General features: G+C 45.2%; 1 protein-coding gene across 1 annotated transcript in view; it reads left to right on the top strand.

The window, feature by feature from the left end:
- The first annotated feature begins 513 nt into the window (after positions 1–513).
- The window catches only part of NUGGC (nuclear GTPase, germinal center associated), a 41,405-nt gene continuing 27,783 nt past the window's right edge, over positions 514–14,135 (top strand). The window contains exons 1-6 of the mRNA XM_068974650.1: positions 514–556; positions 5,364–5,468; positions 6,697–6,805; positions 8,098–8,320; positions 8,891–9,121; positions 13,811–14,020. Coding sequence (XP_068830751.1) covers positions 514–556; positions 5,364–5,468; positions 6,697–6,805; positions 8,098–8,320; positions 8,891–9,121; positions 13,811–14,020 — 921 coding nt within the window. The remainder of the gene's footprint in view (positions 557–5,363; positions 5,469–6,696; positions 6,806–8,097; positions 8,321–8,890; positions 9,122–13,810; positions 14,021–14,135) is intronic.

Here is a 14,135-nt window from a genome sequence, read left to right on the forward strand (position 1 = left end):
CTTTTAAAAATCTGCTATATACATTCATGTGTAGTTTTTTTGGGTGGACACAGCTGTCAACTCTTTGGTATAAATACTGTATTCGTGACTGCCAGATCAATGCTGAGTATGTTCAGTACTGTAACAAGTTGATAAACAGTCTTCCAACAGTGGTATTATTTAGCACCATTAGCAATAAATAGTCATTTCTTTTGCTCCAAAAAAAAAAAAAATTCTATGGATTCAACTATTGATGAAAATCAATAGTCAAACATGGACTTTTGCCATATTTAAACCAGCACACAGTGGACAGCTGTTATAAAGGATTCAAAGATAAGATAGAATAGCCACTGCCCTTTAGAAGCTTGGAATCTAATTGGGGAGAAAAAGCGTAAGCAAAACTACATGTTCTTTTTAGTTTTTGTTTTGTATTTATACTTTCTGCCGTCTACTCCCTGCTACCCCCACCCTGTACTTTGTATTTTTCAGGCTGATGCTCTAAGTGGACAAAGGCAGGCGGTTACACAACAGGAAATGGCAGAAACTGAAGATTTTCTGGTTCGGGAGCTACATCCAGGTAACATCCCTTCACTATCCCCTGATGAAGTGAGCAAGAACTATTTACATATATTACATTATACATATATGTGTGTGTGTGCCAAGTCGCTTCAGTCATGTCCAACTCTTTGTGACCCCATGGACTGTAACCCACCAGGCTCCTCTGTCCATGGGATTTCCCAGGCAGGAGTACTGGAATGGGTTGTCATTTCCACCTCCAGAGGATCTTCCTGACCCAAGGATCGGTCCAAATCGCATCTCCTGCACTGGAGGCGGATTCTTTACCACTATGCCATTGGAGAAGCCCTGAGCAATAACTATTTGCCATTATAACCAAGGGCAAAGGGGTTGGGACCGTATTAAACTATCGTCATTTTTCGCTACTCTTTACTGAGAAGCTGCTTTCTCACAACATATTTTAACAGTGGATGAATATCAATTATTTCAATAACAACTAAAAAAGCCTATTAATAATCTAGTGGGTTATCTGACCAGAAATTCAACTTGTGCCCCCCCACCGTCCTTTAAAAGTTCAAATAAATAAAATTCAAAAATAAATAAATAAAAGAAGGTTCCAGGAAACCATCTTGGATTTTCCGAGGGCAGCCTGCTCTCAGAATGGAGAAGGTAAGCCCCCGGAATCATTTTGCATGCTTTCTGAAGGTGAGCTGTAGGGTGAACCACACTGGAGTCCCTGAGGGTGGCCTCCCTTCCTAGAAGGCTGGGTGGAGGATCCCCAGAGACAAGGAGGGAACCTCCCCTGGGAAGATGCAGTGAAGTAACCCCTGGGGTGTATCACACCCTTTGTGTTTTGAAAACTGAAAAGGAAAATTTTTCTTACCCCTGGGGATGAATTCCCTTAGCAGCAAGGGTCAGTGGGGGGTAGTGCTGGTATCTGAGATATGGCTGGGCAAGCAAACTGAAGGAATTGCAACTTTAGGGCCCCCTTGGGAGAGGTTAGTCCTGAAGGTGTGGGGCGTCCTGCTGGGAAAATCTGTGGCAAGTTCCCTCAAGGATCTGATCAAAGCGCCTATACTGAGATGGTTGTCAAAAGCGACACCTTGCGGCAGCAAGGAGCAATAGCAGCAGAGACCAGGTAGACTTCTTGGGACGGCCCCACCCAGCCCTCTGCCCTTTGCTCCAATGTTGTCTAGTCCATAAGTTCTGTCCGACCATTTTGTGACCCCATGGACTGTAGCCTGCTAGGCTCCTCTATCCATGGGATTTCCCAGGCAAGAATATTGGAGTGGGTTGCCAATAAATCAGTGTAATATAGTGGAAAAGGGAAGAGAGTGCCTGAGCAATTACAGGGAAGATAAAAGGAATGGCCTGTTCACACCCATTCATTCTGGTTAAAATTTAGTATGAAACCGGTCGGGAAGATCCCTTGGAGGAGGGCATGGCAACCCACTCCAGTATTCTTGCCTGGAGAATCCCATGGACAGAGGAGCCTGGTGGGCTACAGTCTGTAGGTCACAGAGAGTTGGACACCACTGAAGCAACTCACCATGCATGCACTACGATTAAGTGTTTTAAATCCCAGATGAACCACTTTCTCCCTTCCACCTGTTTTTTTTCATTTTAGATATTAAAGGCAAAGTGTAAAACTGTGCTGTTTTACCTGACTTCTCAGTGTTTGCTTTAGTTGAGAAATAAGTTTCCAAACTTCGATCAGACTAATTGCCACTCCTTACAAAGTTGAAATAAAGGCCAGGATAAGACTGTACTAAGGCTGTACTAAGGATAAGACTGATAAAGGCTGTACTAAGACTCTTTTATGCTTGTGGCTAAGATCCTCTGCAAACATTGTTTAAACAAAAGAGTTCCTGAGTTCCAAGGTCAAGATCAAGGCCCTCCATCCTTTTACTCTTTCCACAGGCAGGTGTGAAAACATTCTGGAATTCCAAGACACTGTTTATAATATGTTCTAAAGTGCTCTTCAGCAAGCCACTGGCCTAGCGGCTGGAGTAGTTATTTTTTTAGTAGTTAAAAATTATCTGCTTTATTTTGGTAAAACTTTTTGGTAGATTTTCTAGGTTTTCACTTGATAGCTTTAATCATAACATATTTAAAACTCTGCTTTTCTTTTTTAAGCTCTGGGATGAATAAAATAGAAGAATAAATTATAAACATCTTCCAGAATATTAAACCATAATAGATAATAATTAAAAGTAATAAGACTGTAATTGTGCCTCGAAAACCACTGGACTTGTGGTGTCCATTCTTGGCTTCTAGTTACTGCTGTCATTCGCTAGCTCTGCGCCCATACGACAAGTCTCTTGATTTCTCTCCATCTGAAGCCATACATATTTTACATTGCTTTCCAGCTCATAAATCCCGTGATTCTGTCACCTCCTTGTTATCACTATCAAAGTTCAAAAGTTTAACCCACAGTGGATTTCCTTACTTAAGCTAAATTACTGAAGTTAGATATTGATATTTGCTTATTATAATCAAATCCTTTGGGGACGTCAGAAAACTTTAACTGCTTCCATTTTTAAAAAGCTTTTAATTTTATATGGAGTATAGTTGATTAAAAACGTTGTGATCGTTTCAGGTATACAACAAGGAGATTCAGTTGTGCCTACACACATGTCCTTTTCCAAATTTTTTTCCCATTTAGGTTGTTACCGAGTATTGATCAGACTTCCCTGTGCTATATAGCAGGTTCCTGTTAGTTCTCCATTAAAAAAAAAATTTTATTGGAGTATATTGCTTTACAATATGTGTTAGTTTCTACTGTATAGCAAAGAGAATCAGCCATACGTGTACATATATCCGCTCTTTTAGGATTTCCTTTGAGGTCATCGTAGAGCATTGAGCAGAGTTCCTTGTGCTATACAGTAGATCCTTGCTATCCATTTTAAATTCAGCAGTGTGTACCTGTCCATCCCAAACTCCCTAGCTAGTGGCATATATTTTTCTTCTTCTCTGCCCCTTTCTTTCTAGCTCTAGCCACTGAGCCAGCAACCACTTGGTGTTTAGTTCTAAGGCAGTCCTTAAACTGAGCCAGGATAAATTCTTTGCGTGGAGCATACTTGTAAGGTTAGAATGTCTGAGATAGAAGGGTCTACAGACAAGCTCTTTCAACTCCCTGTCACTGCATGAGCAGGAGGGGCCAAGATTCAGGCCTTGGCAGACAGCTCACCCTGCGCTGCAGTACTCTGGGGTGTGAGCTGGCTCCAGAACGCTGTGGAATTTGTGCAGGAAGATGCCAGACTGAGGCTGCCTGAGCTGTCTGGGAGACTCGGGCCTGGAGCCCGGTGCGGGAGGCTGGGCCTTCTGCTCAGGTCGCCATCCTGGGTCCCTGAGTGAGGCGTGCTTTCTGTGGTTTTTGAGGGAAGATGACCTCCCAGTGTCACGCTCCGTTTGGGGGCCTCATGCCCTTATATGAGCTTAGACAGTTGTGACTCTTGGGTTCAACTGTTTTTCCAGGCCACCTCACGGCCATTTGCCTAAGGTTTATACCACCCCCAGGAGTGCTGGATTAGGCCATTTCCAACGGTCTTGACCCCAAAGACCCCCCACTACTGTCCCTTTCTCACCAGGTGAATCCTGCCAGGGGGATGTTTTCTAAAACCCATCCAGGGACTTCTCTGGTGGGCCAGTGATTAAGAATCCACCTTCCAAGGCATGGGACGTGGATCTGACTCCTGCTTGGGGAACCAAGTGCCAACACGCCGTGGGGCAATTAAGACTACACGCCACAACTACTGAGCCCAAGCACCACAATGAAAGACCCCGCATGCCGCAACAAGGACCCAACGCAGCCAAATGAATTCTTTTTTTAAAAAAAGTTCAAAGACTACATATGATTTTAATGTAGATTTAACTATGTTGCAAGGGTGCTCAGTGTTTCCTTATATTTCATATTTAATTATTATAGCTTAAAGAATAAACATGTAACCAAGACCCAGCACAATTAAAAAAAAAAAAAAAACCATCTAAACACACTGTTTTGGTTTTCAGTTAAACCCTTTCCTGAGGATTAAGGAGCCTCCCAGTCCTTCACTTTGTAACCAACAGAAACCACTGAAGTAATTCAACCTCTGCAGGACTACAAAGATTTGCTTCTTGGCAAATTTTTTCCTTGCCTATGTAAGGAAGCAGCTACTAACATCTTTGAGGGAGGAAGGAGGAAAAAGCCTCATGCCCCAATTTAATCTCTGAGGGACATCCACTTGGAGGGCACCCTGCACTGCTCTTGTCTTCTTTCTATTTTTGTCAACTGACTGATTGTACAGAAGAAGAAATTGAGGCTCGGGGAGGAGAAGGAATTTGCTTTGGTCACATGGCCCATTCTGTTCTCTCCTTCTGCTCCTGATCAATGTCCCGGGTTGCAAAGATCTCCCTGAGGCCTTTCTCCACCCCACACTGAGCCATCTCAGGCTCCCCTCTACATTTTCGGCACTTGGTGAAGAATATCCAGCCATCTTGGCTTCCCAGGATTCGCAAACAGGCACTTTTCATGTCATCTTGACTTATCTTCTGGGGAGATAGGTTGGGCTGCATTTTGGAACTAGATGCAAACTCCTGGGACTCTGGGAATTGGGAATCAGACTGGAATGACCCAACAGGGCTGCTTCTGAAATGAGCTCACAAACAACCAGGGCTGGCAAGGATCCTTCTAGCCTCTTGGGATTTGTTTATCCGTAGAAGTCAGGCAAAAATAGTGACCCCTGAACAACACGGGGATGAGAGTGACGACCCCCCTTCACAGTCGAAAATCTGCATATAATTGGACTGTGTTTTTGGTCTACAGTACACCATGCCCTCAAGACCTATAATTTTATATGTAATCTTATGTAACTTCTGTTTATCTCTAGTGGATGATGATATATTTAAAGAACCAATGAGAAAAAGAAGACGATCCGATAGAGACCAGAGGTTTCGAGCATTTCCCTCTGTGGAACAAAGCGCCCTCAAGGAATGTGAGTGTCCTGAAAATGCTCTATCGCTTGTTTAATGCAGCTCTGTTCTTTCCCAGATGTGTTAACATCCTCAAAAGGAGAGAAGGGTACTTGGAGAAGCAGAAGCAGGATGGAACATCTTTGAATGATCTTGATCCCGTTAAAGGAGGCCTCGGGACTTCCCTGGTGGTCCAATGGTTACGATTCTGGGCTCCCAGTGCAGAGGGCCCAGGTTTGAGCCTTGGTCGGGGAACTAGATCCCACATACTGCAACCAAGAGTTTGCATGCCGCAGCTAGAGCCAAATAAATAAATATTTTATTTTAAAAAAGGAGGCCTCCTAGTCTCTGCAGAGATACTGTGATCTGACAGTTTATCTCTTAAGATCTGGATAGAAGGCTTGTTACAAAAATAATCTCTTCCTGATTAACACTGTGAAAATGATTGGTTTGGTGCCTTTGTGGTTATTTATAGGATGTCCTGGGCTTCCCTGGTGGCTCAGATGGTAAAGCATCTGTCTGCAATGTGGGAGACCCGGGTTCGATTCCTGGGTCGGGAAGATCCCCTGGAGAAAGAAATGGCACTCCAACACTCTTGCCTGGAAAATCCCATGGACGGAGGAGCCTGATGGCTACAGTCCATGGGGCTGCAAAGAGTCGGACACGACTGAGTGACTTCACTTTCTTTCTTTCTGCATAGGATGTCCTTGCAGTTTTCTTCTATTTATGACCACAGGAGAGAAGACTGCAGAGGGGCTGTAGCCCATGGTGAAGTGGACGCTGACTTGTGTTACCTTGTGCTTCAGAGCTGCCTGGCTCCTTGGGGGGGGCTCTCATCATCACTGATTGCTCTCTCCCACGATCTGTGACCTCTCCCATCAGATAACTTGCTCTTTCGTTTAACTGGCTTTTCATTTCATCCCCCACCCCCACCTTTTCTGCCGTATTAAGCAGATTCGCCCTGTGCGGGCCAAGTGCTTGATCTCTGCCAGGTATTAATATGCTTGATCACTTAGTCGCGTCCGACTCCTTGCGACCCCATGGACTGCAGCGCACCAGGCTCCTCTGTCCATGGGGATTCTCCAGGCAAGAAGAGTGAGTTGCCATGCCCTCTTCTCCAGGGGATCTTCCTGACCCAGGGGTCGAACCCAGGTCTCCCGCATTGCAGGTGGAATTCTTTATTGTCTGAGTGACCAGGGAAGCCTGCCAGGTATTAATACATCCCTGCTAATACATCTCTATTGATTCCAGATGAAAAACTGGAGTCTCGGACCAGAAGAGTTTTGAGCAACACTTACCAGAAACTTATTCAGTCTGTGTTCCTGGATGACAGCATCCCCAACAGCGTCAAGTACCTCATGTGAGTCTGGCATCGGCTACCATCAGATCTTCCTTGGATGTCTTTCCTTAGGTGGTGGTAGATGCTTTTCTGCAATAATAAAAGAGAATTTCTGGTTAGGAACTAAGCAAAGAAAGCCAGAAAGTTCTGTTGCTATGGGCCATTTCTGTTAACACTGGTAGTTGCCACACTGCGCTGTCCCCGTTGCTAGGTAATCTGCTAAAGACTTTGAAAACGGAAAGTGAAAGTGCTTTACACTCATACATCAGATTCCATTTAACTGTCCCAAAACTCCTAACAAAGTAGAAGCCATGATTATCACTCATTTTCCCAAAATTGAGGCTCAAAGAGTCCAAGACATCGACCAAAGTCACACTGCTGATGAGTTAAAGGGGTGGAATCTAGCCCAGGCTGTGAGACGCTGAGCCTGTACTGTCAAAGGTCCTGTCCAGCTGCCTTGAAAGATTTAAGTGGGGTTAAGGCTACATCTCCTGCCCAGTAAGACCCTCAGGGTTGCTCCTAATAATACTTCTCACCACTGTATAAAGTTCATGTCTAAGATCAAGACTGTGTAATTTTCATGGAACATAAACAAGGTCACATCTATACAGACATCGTAGAGTTTGTGTAGAATTATCATTTCTTCTTCTTGTGTGCTCAGTCGTGTCCTTCTCTTTGTTGTGGCACATGGGCTGTAGCCCGCCAGGCTCCTCTCTCCATGGGATATCCCAGGCAAGAATCCTGGAGTGGGTTGCCATTTTCAACTCAAGGGGATCTTCCCGACCCAGGGATTGAACCCATGTCTCTTGCCTCTCTCCCATTGGCAGGCGGATTTTTTACTATTGTGCTACCTGGAGGAATTATCATTGCCAAATATTTCTGCATGTGCTTTTTTTGAATAAAAGGTTTTTTTCTGTGCTGAGTCTTGGTTGCAGCACAAGGGCCCCTGGTCGTGGCACGAGGCTTCTCTAGTTGCAGCACATATGTATGTTTCTCTAGTTGCGCCACGTGGGCTCTGTTGCCCCGGAGCATGTGGGGACTGGGTTCCCCGACCAGACCAGGGATCCAGCCCACACCCCCCGCACTGGAAGGTGGATTCTTAACCACCCAATTAGGGAAAGCCCTTTTTGCATGATCTCATTTGGTCCTCCGGACAACTCTGTATAGTAAACAGGGCTGAATATTCTCCTTTGACCAAAGAGACTGCAGAGAGGGCTCAGAAAGATGGGGTGACTTGACCAGGATTGTTTGCTGTATGGTCTCCCAACCTTGCTTTGATGACCTTGACAATGAGCATTTTAAAACTCATCTAGAAACAGGCTTCTTGCCTTGATTGAAAAACCATCATTGGACCCCATCTACATTGGATTATTCGGAAGCACCGGGGCCGGGAAGAGCTCCCTGATCAATGCCATCATTCAGCAAGCCATGTTCCTACCTGTGTCGGGAGAAAGTATATGTACGTCCTGTATCGTTCAAGTGAGTTCGGGCTGCTGTGAGCAGTATGAGGCCAAAATCCACCTTCTCTCCGACCAGGTAAGAGCTGCCTCCCTCCCTCCTTCCTTCTCCTCTCCCTCCCTGTTCTCTCTCTCTCTTCCTTCTTTCTCCCTCCTTCCTCCGCCCCTTCCTTCCTTCACCCCCTCTCTCTCTCCCCCGCCTTCCTTCCTTCCCATTCTCCCTCTTTCCCTCTCTCTCCATCCTTTCTTCTCCCTTCCTGCTCTGTCTTCCCTCTTCCTTTTCTTTCTTTCCTTCTTTCTCTCTTACAGATTCACATTATATTCCTTGTCAACATAGCTCACATCTTTGTTAAACGAAAAGAACGTAGGCCCTACACAATGAGAAAGTCCAAAAGAACGGGATGGGGGCTCTAGCTTGGGTGCTGCCTCAGGTGGTTATGGGACTTTGGGCAAGACGTTTTCCTCTTTGGGTTCCTGTTTCCTCACTGACCAAATAAGCGGCTTGGGTTGGATGATACCTGCCTGGATTAGATGATCTTAGATTTCCTGGAGTCCCCCTGCCCCCCAACAGGCTCACTGGACTTTGTCAATGTCTGCTGAATCTGTGTCATGGTGGGGGGGTGGGCTTGGCCCCACTCTGTCTTGGCAGGAGTGGAAGGAGGAGCTGAAGAACCTGACCACACTCCTGCACAGGACGGAGGGGCTGGGCGGAGAAGAGGAGGATGCGTGGGACAGGGGCGACGCGGTGGAGGAAGCTGTTTGGAAGCTGCAGATGTTTTATGGAAATGGAGCAGAAGGAAAGAGCTATGAGGAGTTACTAAGGGCCAAGCCCAGAGGAAAGATTCCCACCTCCAGAGTCATCTCCCTCAAGGCAGAGGAGGTAGCTTCAAAATGTTTCTCTTGATGTTATCATGAGCCTCAAGGGTAACAACTGGATCCATTTAGGGGATTTGTGCAAGGCACAGGTTCTCTCTCTCTCTCTCTCTCTCTCTTTTCATTTTTATTTATTTCCTTAGTTTTGGCGGCGCTGGTCTTCGCTGCTGCGCGGGCTTTTCTCCAGCTGTGGCAGGCGGGGGCCACTCTCCAGGCGTGGTGCTCAGGCTTCTCACTGTGGCAGCCTCTCCTGTTGCAGAGCACAGACTCAACAGTTGTGGCACTCAGGCTTAGCCCTGAGGCGTGCGGCATATCTTCCCGGATCGGGGACTGAACCCAGAGCTCCTGCACTGGCAGGTGACTCTTTGTCACTGAGCCACCAAGGACACCCCCCACCTCCGCTTTTAAAAAATATTTTTATTTACTCTTTTATTTGGCTGCGCCGGGTTTTAGTTGCAGAACACAGGATCTTTGATCTTCAGCGCTGCAGGTGGGATCTTTAGTTGCTGCATGTGGGATCTAGTTCCCTGACCAGGGATTAAACTCAGGCCACCTGCACTGGGAGTGCAGGGTCTTAGCCACTGGACTAGCAGGGAAGTCCCAAGGCACAGTGTTTTATTGGAAATAAGTTGGTACCAAAATCAGAAGTAGCCAGGAATTTTAATTTGCGGTCAAATGGGAATTTTTCATGTCTGAGGGGGGAGCTTTTGTGCACAGGAAAGATTGTTTATAGTTACTTGAGGATTAATTAAGGATGTGTTTTGCAGCAAATAATTTAAAAAAAAAACACCCAAGTTTATAACAGCTTAAACAAATTGGGATTTATCCATTTTCTCACATAAGAAGTCTGGGGGCAGTTGGGTTTGTGGGTTGGTTCAGCGGCTCAACGATGTCAAGATCAACAGACCTCTGGTCCCTTGACCGTCTACATCCAGTTGCCTCATTGTCACACAATGGCTACTGAAGGGCTGACCTTCGCAGCTAGCTTCATGGAAGGGACAAATGGCTAAACAGGGAGTACCAACCGCATCTCCTCTTTTATTGGGAAGTAAAAGCTTTCCTAGAAACACACCCAGCAAATTTCCCATGTAGATTTTCTTGGTCAGTACTGAGCCATGTGGGTTTTCTGAGCTGAAAGGGAGTCTTGGGAAACAAGAAGTCGACTTGTGGTTGGCTGAGACCAGTCTCAACCCACTGCCTTCCCAAATATACAAACAGTCAGGATGCCACTAGCATGGCTGAAGGGCAGGGTGGATATTAGATAAGCAACTAGTAGAACCAGGCTCTCCTCACTTTTATGATCAACATGTTTTAAAAAAACTTAAAATTCAATTTTAAGTTAAACCAAAATACATGTGGAACTAATATGCAATTTACTTACGTTGCACACTAAAAAAACCTAGTTTTTCTTGCATCTTAAAATTCACCTTTAAAATATTGTTATTCTATTTGTAAATCTGGTGCTTTCTATATAAAGCAACAACAATTACTTACACCAGTTCTAAAACTTAATGTCCAATTATCTCCTGTTTAATATAGAAAAGCCTCCTTTAAAAGTTAATACTACTTACACAATTAATCAACATTCCTTAGCCTTAGAGTTCAAATTTAGCATATTTGTTTCTCTCAAAAAATTTGAACTACTTGACCAGACATACTTAGATGTCAAATGACTTCAACCTTTTAAGGCACTTAACTTTTATATATCTAGAAAATCAAACAAAGGTTAGTAGCCCCTTTCTTATGTTTAAATGGAGAGTCACTCAATCATGTCCAACTCTTTGCGGCCCCATGGACAACAGCCTGCCAGGCTCCTCTGCCCATGGGATTCTCCAGGCAAGAATACTGGAGTGGGTTGCCATTCCCTTCTCCAGGGGATCTTCCCAATCCAGGGAGGGATCAAACCCAGGTCTCCTGCATTGCAGGCCATTCTTTACCTTCTGAGCCACCAGGGACGCCCATAATGAAAACTAATTAATGGGTAAGCAACCATGTCCTCCTGTGTAGCACGGGGCACTATAGTCAATATCCTGTGAGGAGCCACAGTGGGAAAGAGTATGGTAAACAGTACATATATGTATGACTGACTCACTAGTAGAAACCAAACACAGCATTGTAAACCAACTATACTTCAATAAAATTAAAAAAGGACAACGTCCCCCCCCAAACTTTAATTATCTTCCTAATATCCAAAATACAGACAGAGCAGGTCCAAAGAAACACAATGACAGCAAAACTGGTTACTTTATCTGAACACAAACAACCTACACCAAGGTGTCAAGGTAATATTCATTTCCTCACTACTCTGCACTTAGAAATATTCCTTCCCAGCATGACGAATTCACCCATTTGAAACAAGATGAATGGAATCAGCATCTCCAGGAGTGAGGGCACAAATTCAGACTTCGGGGCATGGATTCTAGTCAGGGGAGAGGGAATCTGAGTTTACTTCCTAGAATGGTTTGTCTCCACTAGTTTATTAAGTGGTATGTGCAGGCTAAGTTTGGAGAAGGCGATGGCACCCCACTCCAGTGCTCTTGCCTGGAGAATCCCAGGGACGGGGGAGCCTGGTGAGATGCTGTCTATGGGGTCGCACAGAGTCGGACACGACTGAAGTGACTTAGCAGCAGCAGCAGCAGCAGCAGGCTAAGTTGCTTCAGTCATGTCCGACTCTGTGCAACCACATGGACTGTAGCCCGCCAGGCTCCCCCATCCCTGGGATTCTCCAGGCAAGAATACTGGAGTGGGGTGCCATGCCCTCCTCCAGGGGATCTTCCCAGCCCAGGGAGTGGACCCACGTCTCTTACGTCCCTTGCATTGGTAGGCAGGTTCTTTACCTCTGTCGCCCCCTGGGAAGCCCCGTTTATTGACGGGAGCCCTTTTCTTACAGAAAGCCCACGCTTTTTTAAGCCTCTTGCTTTTTCTTTTCTGTTGCCCTTATCATAGCTTGTTTTTTTAATCAAAATATCTTAAAGAACTTTTATCATCTCTTCTTTCACAATTTTGCATTATTTGATTAGAACCGCAATCTTTTAAATAAATTTTTGTGGATGTGGGCCATTTTTAAAGTCTTTATTGCATATGTTACAATATATTTTCTGTTTTTTTGGTTTTTTGACTGTGAGGCATGTGGGATCATAGCTCCCTGACCAGAAATTGAATCCATGCCCCCTGTATTAGAAGACAAAGTCTTAACCACTGGACGACCAGGGAAGTCCCGTGATGATATCTCTTATTTCCTACCCAGATAGCAACACATTCTCTGACTTGATCTCAACTCTCTTAAGAATTTATCTTTCTTTCAGGGCCATTCTGTAGATACTTATTAACGGTGACTGCACTACATCCCAAACCTTCTGTCCTCTGAATTATCCCAGTAGAGATTCGCTGCTGCACAGAGTTGCTGGCATGAATGCGTTTAGGGAAAAACAGCAGGCTGAGAATGATTCTTCATCTCACTCACCATCGTTAAAATAGCATGGAAATGCCGGTCTGTCCATATATTCTTTTGAACTTGGAAGATAAATTCTTTTTTTAATTTTTATTTTTACTTTATTTTGCTTTACAATAATGTATTGGTTTTGCCATACATTGACATGAATCAGCCACGGGTGTACATGAGTTCCCAATCCTTACCCCTCTCCCACTTCCCACCCCATATCATCTCTCTGGATCACCCCCGGGCACCAGCCCCAAGCCTCCTGTATCCTGTATAGAACCTAGCGATTCATTTCTTACCTGATAGTATACATGTTTCAATGCCATTCTCCCAAATCATCCCACCCTCTCCCTCTCCCACAGAGTCTAAAAGTCCGTTCTACACATCTGTGTCTCTTTTGCTGCCTCGCATACAGGGTGATCATTACCATCTTTCTAAATTCCATATATATGTGTTAGTATACTGTATTGGTATTTTTCTTTCTGGCTTACTTCACTCTGTATAATAGACTCCAGTTCATCAAATGGTTTTAAAAATTTATCTTCCAAGTTCTGAAGATAAATTTTTAAAACCGTTTGAAGATCAACTTCAGACCAGTTTTCAACTTAGAAAATATGGTCACCATTTCATGATCAATTTTCCACAGTCAGGGCTTTCTGGTCATAGAAATGTTCACATTAGTTCAAAGATCCTCTCTCTCTCACACACAGATTTAGACTAGTGCAGATGATTTCCATTGATTTTAGAACTGGAATGGAATTTAGAAGGTAAAATCAGCCTCCAGTGAAGCTGTAACCTTCCTCAAGTCCTGCTCTCACTGCCTGTATTTTCTCCATCTGTCAGTGGTAGTTGCTCAGGTGTGCCCCACTTTTTGCGACCCCATGGACTGTAGCTCGCCAGGCCCCTCTGTCCATGGGATTCTCCAGGCAAGAATGTTGGAGTGGGTTGTCATTTCCTTCTCCAGGAGATCTTCCCAACCCAGGGACAGAACCTGGATTTTCTGCATTGCAGGTGGATTCTTTGCCATCTGAGCCAGCAGGGAAGCCCATAGGAGCTTGAATTTCCTGATCTCCCAGTGTTCTTTGTAGTTCTGAGCCTAGACCCTTCCAGGTAGGACCTCAGGCCTCCTGGGGCCTGTCACCCAGTACCACGTCTCACATGACGCAGTGGACCTCTGCTGCACCCAAGTCATAAGCCCATCTAGGGCACAGGTGCTGGAGACCGTCTCGTGTACCTGACCTTGTCCTTCTTCCTCAGGCAGGGGAGCTGTCTGTCAAGCTGGACCCCTACATCCGGACCCAGAGGAGAGACTGGGATGGCGGATCTGCTGAGACACACATCTGGCCCTTGATCAAACTGGTGGAAGTGACCCTTCCCAAATCAGAGCTGATTCCAGAAGGGGTTGTGCTGGTGGACATTCCAGGCACAGGCGACTTCAACAGCAAGAGGGACGAGATGTGGAAAAAGGTGATTCTCTTCCACAGGGCTTCATTCCCTCTCTCTCCATCCCCAGCGTTCTCTGTAAAGCAGCAAAGGGTGTTCCACTTTCCGCTTAATGGTTTTATGAGCTCGAGAGAGTTAA

Source organism: Capricornis sumatraensis, chromosome 6, assembly GCF_032405125.1.
Source record: "Capricornis sumatraensis isolate serow.1 chromosome 6, serow.2, whole genome shotgun sequence".
Classification (NCBI taxonomy): Eukaryota; Metazoa; Chordata; class Mammalia; order Artiodactyla; family Bovidae; genus Capricornis; species Capricornis sumatraensis.